Below are 6,811 nucleotides of genomic sequence, written 5' to 3'. Positions count from 1 at the left end.
ATCATCGTATACATGGTTCGTGGCAGGGTTTATTTTTGGTTTTATCGGCTTAGTCTGTATGGCTTCGCTCGATCGATCAAGAGGGTCTCATGAGGATTTTTTTATGCACATGACTATATTTTAGGTAATGTTTATGTTAATAATATTTCAAAAGGATCAGCTGATGAGGTAACAAGCTGAGTTGGTGTTTGCTTATGCTTGGCTTGTTGGCTCATTGAGCTAAGCTCACGAGCCACTTATTGAGTCGTGCCTGAGCCAGTTATTGAGTCAGCTTAGTCACACTATTTTAAAAAATTTTAATGATGGTGTATGTAAATTTTTAATATTTCTATGATAAAAATTTTAATTTTAATGCAAATAGAAGAAATTATCATTTAATCATGGTGTATGGATTCAATTTTTTAAGGAAGGGCTTTAATCACCTAGACTTTCCTAACTATAATATCCCTGGTTATATTAGAACAAGAAAATTCTCTATTGCTTGTGCTATTCCTACAAACCATAGAACTAAAATGATAATAGCTTCCTACATATGGGGACAAACTATCACATATTAAATTATGCTCAATGGAAGAGAAATTTAAGTCATAACCAAATAAGAATATATTTTATGTTCAGATTATAAATTATGTTTGATTTGCACTTTTTATAGACTTTGAGTTATGTTTGTTAAATTTTATTTGTTTTCATTGTTGATAGATGTTTGTATAATACATTTTGCAGCATTTTTTAGGCTTCTCAAATTTACAGATGTTTGTATAATACATTCACTATTGCTTGTGTATAATACATTTTGCAGCATTTTTCATTGTTGATAGATGTTTGCAGTATTTTATTTGTATAATACTTTTTATAGACTTCTCGAATTTACATGTGTGATTTACCTTGAAGCATTTTTTTATTTATTTCCTAGCATGTTATATTACTTTCTCAGCATGTTATACTGCTCTTTCTAGCACGTTATACTATTCTTTCAGCATGTCATACCGTCTTTTCTTTCTACTGTGCACTATATTGTTCTTTTCTTTTATACTGCATGCTTAGTTATTTTGATACACACTATGCCTTAGTTTAGGAAAGAAAGCCTAGTGGTTGTGTAGGATTAACATTAAACCTGGAGGTGCTACTACGAAAAGCTTAGAGCGAACAGTGTGGGCAGCACAACGAGGAACAACTTCAAGAAGGATCTATAACATCAAAACACATCACATGAACACTTTACTTAATTTAAATAACAACTCATAGGGCTTTGAGATGGTTTGTCTGGTGCAACGTAAACCCTCACATATCACCTTTTTAGGCTTTTGCGCAACCATGTTGTGCAATTATAAATCATAATACTTTATGATTCCGAGGTTACTATACGGTACGGTGTAAATCCTCCTATCTTTTTAGACTATTTGTACGATTAGACATCGTACATATATAAATCCTAAATTCTAAATAAGTGGTAGGATTCAATATTAAATAACATCATTTCAAAGATATAAAGCCAAACAACAGGATATTTGGGAAGTCACCGGGGTTTCTCCCCGGATCTGTGATTTCTGATACTTTTCTTCCCTCTGGATTCCTTAAATAAATGTTTTTATTTGTTAGTCATATAGAAAACTTCTTTTTTTATCTGATGATTATGAAGTCCCTCACTCACTAGATTATAAATTATGTTTGATTTGCACTTTTTATAGATTTTAAGTTATGTTTGTAAAAATTTAATTATTCATTTAAAATTGAAGTTGAGGTGTTAAATATATAAATACATAAGAATCGAGAGATATGTATGTAAGCCTTCCAAATAATTATGACAAACCTTTTTGTTAAATAAAAATTGCCCGAATACATTTAAAAAAAAAAGTTCAATTGATAATTTTTTTATTTTTATTTTTATAAGTCTGCTGAATTCATATTTGTTATCTACATCATACTCAAGAAATAGAGAGTGTTTGATTTAGGGAGAGGGAGAGAAGCAAAGAGAGCAACAAGACTTGCCCTGCAAGGGCGAAGAAGGGTTTGATTTACATTTATTGCAAACCAAATTCTATCAACAGCCGCCTTCACAGTCTCTGTGTCGAACACAAAGAGAGCAACTTTGGACTTTTTGGTACCGAGGCCGAGGGTGAGAGTGTGCCATGCGTGGTGAGGGAGAATGGTGAAGTTGGTGGGAAGGTACATGGTTGTGGATGGGAAAGGGAGGCCATTGGTGTGGCTATGATGGGAAGGTGAGATGGCGTGGAGACGGAGGAGTTGAAATGCATGTAACTCTTCAACAGCAAAAATCCTTTAAGAGAGGATTGTACATTGCTACCATCCATCTCGAGTAATGGTTCTTATTCCTTTCAAAATTTTCAGCGATCCCTATGAGCAACAGATGTCCCCCGGAGGAAGAACTTTCAATGGACCAGCAAGCTCTAAGATAACTTCTTTTTTAAAATTTTCAATTTATCCCCATTCTTTTTCAAGGAAAACTTTATATAGCCGTTGAGCCCAGCAGCTAAAAATAAAAAGTCCCTCACTCACTGTATATAGAAAACTTCTTTTTTTAAACATTTTTTTTAGTCATATGTCAAAATACTTCATTTATTATCTCCTCTCTTCTCTCATCCACCATAATCACACAATCCTCTCTCTTTCTATCTCTCTTTCTATCACCATGAGTTCTTCCTATATGAATTCAAGTCATCTTCCCCAACATTCATCTGATGATTATGAAGTTCAGTTGAATCGTCTTTTCCAATATTTGTTTGATGATGATGATGTTTGGTTGGATAATCCTCCCCAAAATTCGTTTGATGATGATGAAACTCTGTTGAAGAATTTTTTAAAAACTCCGCCGTACATTTAACTTGATGCAATTCTCCACGATCGGGTTTTATATGTTTATTTATTATTTCTTATGCAATTTGGTTCTAATGCAATTACCCATAGGAATATTGGATGCTTCCTAATTTACTGCTTCGATTTATCGTTTTCTTGCCATCTAAATTTGCAACATTTTTTTATAATAGATAGCTTAGAATAGCTTCCAGTTTTCTTTGTATACCCACCGAATTCCTATGTATTACACAACAAACACCTAAACATTTTTTTTCTATTTTATTTGTTTGCTTTTATACCTCAACAATATTTAATATCACATAAAAAATACCTTATTCTTAACTTTTATAAAGTGAAAACATATTTTCATGCATAGTATAAAATGCGAATTTTGTCAATACCTTATTCTTAACTTTTATAAAGTGAAAACATCTATAATAGAACTAGATAAAATGCGAATTTTGTCTGCTATAATAGAACTAACAATTTAACAATCTAAATATTTTATGTTGATTGTAACAGAAATGTCTTTCCGGTCCTACTATTGCTGACAATGTCCTCGATTTCGACCATGAAGACGATAGCTTCACTGAGCAAATCATCAACCAACCAGAACCTGATCACTATAAAGTTCTTCCCACAACCAACAACATTCCTTCTGATCCTCCAATGGCTGCCACTGTAGACATCCCACCGACAATGCATAACTCCATTGCCGCCAGTATACCTTGCTATGACCACAGGAGCACACACACAGGTGCCCCAATTCTCGGCTTTGAACCCCATTCTTCATACACCATCACCCCCACAACACACAACAACGACCCTCTGCCCTGCTATCACCCTTCTTCATGTGCAGTCCCCACCACTGAAACATAAACCTATTATGACCCTTCTTACATCGACCCCTTCATAGAAACCAGCTCGTTAGCATCACACATCACACCCACAAACACACAACTTTGCAAGACTACACATAATGTTCACACTCTCCTCAACTCTCGACCACCACCACCATCAGTTCTACCAATGACACCAATTTATTTCACAAATCAGCTCAACCAAGTCATTTCTGCTCCTCCTGCATATCCATCTTACTCAATAGCCCCGGTTGTACGCCAGATGGCATTGAATTTACCAAGTTGTCAGGCCATAAACCCATTTACATTAAATCTATGCTCTTTCAATGATACTACAAGTGCATTTCGTGGGTTGCATTATAATGAGGGCACATGTGCTATTTTTGGGTCCTTTCCTGATACAGGAATGGTGGCGAGACAGTCGGAGGCTGTGGAATCCTGCAACTTAGGAATATACTCATCTGCATCCATGCAATCAGTCTATGATCCAAGAGATTTACAGGTATATATACATGCATCATTCATAAATGCTAAGTTTTTTTATTTAAATTATAATCAAAATTTCTCTGAAGTTGTTAAGGGATTGCAACCAACGAATGGGTGGGTGCAGCACGTGCACGACTCCATTAAAAGTGGCTGCTAATGATTTTTCAACATCAAGGGAATCAGGTTTAAAGGTTCCCAAGTTAACATTAGAGGAGAGGAAGAAGAAGATAAGTAGGTACAAGGAGAAGAGAAATACAAGAAATTTTAGAAAAAAGATCACGGTAAATGTGGCTGCAAAGTTTTCGAGAAATGTTTTAATTTCAGAAGTTTATGTTACAATGTCACTAACTTGAAACAAAATGTTATAGTATGATTGTAGGAAGAAACAAGCTGATAGCAGACATAGAGTTCGAGGTAGGTTTGCGAAGAATGAAGAAGTTCCTCAAGTGGCGTTGAGTCCACCCGGATCTATCGATCATTAATTTGATGATGATGTGAAAGAGTATGTTATGCGATGCTCTATCTCTTGTGTTATTTTCTTCTAATCATTGCCAAATTAAACAATGCATGTGTTAAATATAAAAAATACAAAACTTTTCAATCACTTATAGATGAGTAGACAACAATGCGAAATAAAAGTTAGTCGATTTAACTTTCAAATCTAAATAATATGAAGAGTTAATCAGACATAAGTCTTCAATTAAAACTACATCAATATAATGATCAATAGATTCACAATAGAAGAAAATATTATTCTCATGTTCTCTTCTCAACTAAAATTTGCATTTCTTCGTGATAATATTTTTTTAATAGAGTAGAGTAAAAAAAAACATGAAGATTATTTGCTTAATGCAGAACATGAATACAAGAAGAAATTTTATATTGTTTATACATAAAAGTAATTTAAATATGAGATTTCTAAATATTTTTCTCTGTTGACTTCAACTTGCAGATAGTAGCGAAGCAACAAGAAGAAATGCTTCAGCCTTCTACAATAACTATTCTCATAAAACATGTTTATGTGTAAGATCATAAAATAAGTTAAAAAAATCTAGATGGTATTCCTTCATGCACATTACTTTTACAATAATCTATTGTGTCGTATGCTACTCATTAAATAAATGTTGTTGTTGGTTTGTATGTTATTGTAATTTGTTTTGAGTATATCAATATGAGGAATAGATTTAATCTTTGTTTAGCTTAGCTGCTATATTTTTTTGTTTTTTGAACATTAAAAAAAATTCAAATTAAAATTCACATAGATTTTTTTGGCCTGACATCTATAATAATGTATGATATTTTTTTATGAACGAGTTTTCTTATATTAAAGTTGAATTAATATCTTTTTTTGAGATCTTTTTTGAGCTCAGGATTACAAATAAAAAAGCAAAAAAATTGAGAATAATAATCTAATCAATAAAACTTAATTCTCAAAATCTTCTTCTTTATATATTATGATGCGCATATATCTTTTCCTCAAATTCTCATTAAAAAATGAAATAAAAAAAAAACATGTATGCGGTCACTCATTAGTTACATAGATCCCATTGATGCTCCAATCTGTGCATAGATCCCATTGATGCTCCAATCTGTGCATAGATCCCATTGATGCTCCAATCTGTGCATAGATCCCATTGATGCTCCAATCTGTGAAAGATATTACGGAAGTTTGAGCTTCCTAAAAAGAAAACATTGTTCTCATCATTAGTTACATATTTAAGAAAGTTTGAGAAAACACTCAATTATGAAATATTACATGTACTTGTGTTTATTCAAAATTTATCCAAACTTAACCATAATTTCTTCCGATTAACATGTTTTGTGAATTAATTTGACTATTCCACCCACATAAATCGAATGATTTAACTGGCAAAGTAAAACTAGCAAATAATGTCAGAACCGTAAGCATAGTTTCTTCCAATTTAAAATATAATTTAAAATTTTTAAATAATATAGTCGCTTTAAAATCAAATCATATAATTAGTTACTAAAAATAAAATTATTGAAGTTTCTTTAAGATGAACAGAATATGAATTCTTGATATTATGTCTATTTTTTTTAAAAAAAAATCACTAATTTTTAGAACGTCCTGCTAAAATCCAATAAACGTTGGTAATTCGTGGGGAATTCAGTTAAAATCATTAAAAAATTCTATCTCGAACAGAATCAAGAAGCAAAGCCGTTAGGATTTAGGAAGAAACCATCACTGCAAGAAACAAATTTTCGCCCCCAACAAATTCATTTGGCCATTCAAGAAATCAAGATTCGCAAATTCCAACAATGTAGCATTATACTTTCTGTTCCAAAAATCACTGGAAACAGAGAGAGAGAGAGAGAGATAGAAGTCATGAAGAAGCTTGATTCTCCTCCATGATTACCGGCGACGATTTACATTTGCAAAATGCACAAAAAGGGGATGGTTGTGTTGGAATGGAAAAGCTTTTAGGAAATGACAAAGGCTAAAAAATAACTTATGGAAGAAGCTTCACTCTTATTTAACACCTTAACTTGGCTTGATACAAACTCAAAGACTCCACCCCTATTTATACTAGTGACACCTCCTAAATTAATGGCTAAGATTGTGCCACCACAATTACAATCCAATGGTTACAAATAATTCCACACCTACCACACAATAATTCAACACCTAC

The 6,811-nt window shown here is 32.8% G+C and overlaps 1 protein-coding gene across 1 annotated transcript; it reads left to right on the top strand.

The window, feature by feature from the left end:
* The first annotated feature begins 3,936 nt into the window (after nucleotides 1-3,936).
* LOC110020488 lies at nucleotides 3,937-4,642 on the top strand. Its single transcript, XM_020718609.1, has 3 exons — nucleotides 3,937-4,176; nucleotides 4,247-4,441; nucleotides 4,529-4,642. Exons 1-3 carry the CDS (start codon nucleotides 3,937-3,939, stop codon nucleotides 4,640-4,642), a joined length of 549 nt encoding a protein of 182 aa, XP_020574268.1.
* Nucleotides 4,643-6,811: the final 2,169 nt, after the last annotated feature.

The sequence above is a fragment of the Phalaenopsis equestris genome, unplaced genomic scaffold (assembly GCF_001263595.1).
Source record: "Phalaenopsis equestris unplaced genomic scaffold, ASM126359v1 Scaffold000098, whole genome shotgun sequence".
Classification (NCBI taxonomy): domain Eukaryota; kingdom Viridiplantae; phylum Streptophyta; class Magnoliopsida; order Asparagales; family Orchidaceae; genus Phalaenopsis; species Phalaenopsis equestris.
The sequence above is the reverse complement of the archived record's forward strand: the minus strand, read 5'-3'. Positions and strand labels throughout refer to the sequence as shown.

Excerpts from the sequence above, each read along its gene's own strand:
- LOC110020488 (XM_020718609.1), top strand. The coding sequence starts at position 3,937 with ATGGCATTGAATTTACCAAGTTGTCAGGCCATAAACCCATTTACATTA. Across the intron at positions 4,177-4,246 it reads ATGATCCAAGAGATTTACAG|TTGTTAAGGGATTGCAACCA; the intron begins GTATATATACAT and ends ATTTCTCTGAAG. Across the intron at positions 4,442-4,528 it reads ATTTTAGAAAAAAGATCACG|TATGATTGTAGGAAGAAACA; the intron begins GTAAATGTGGCT and ends AAAATGTTATAG.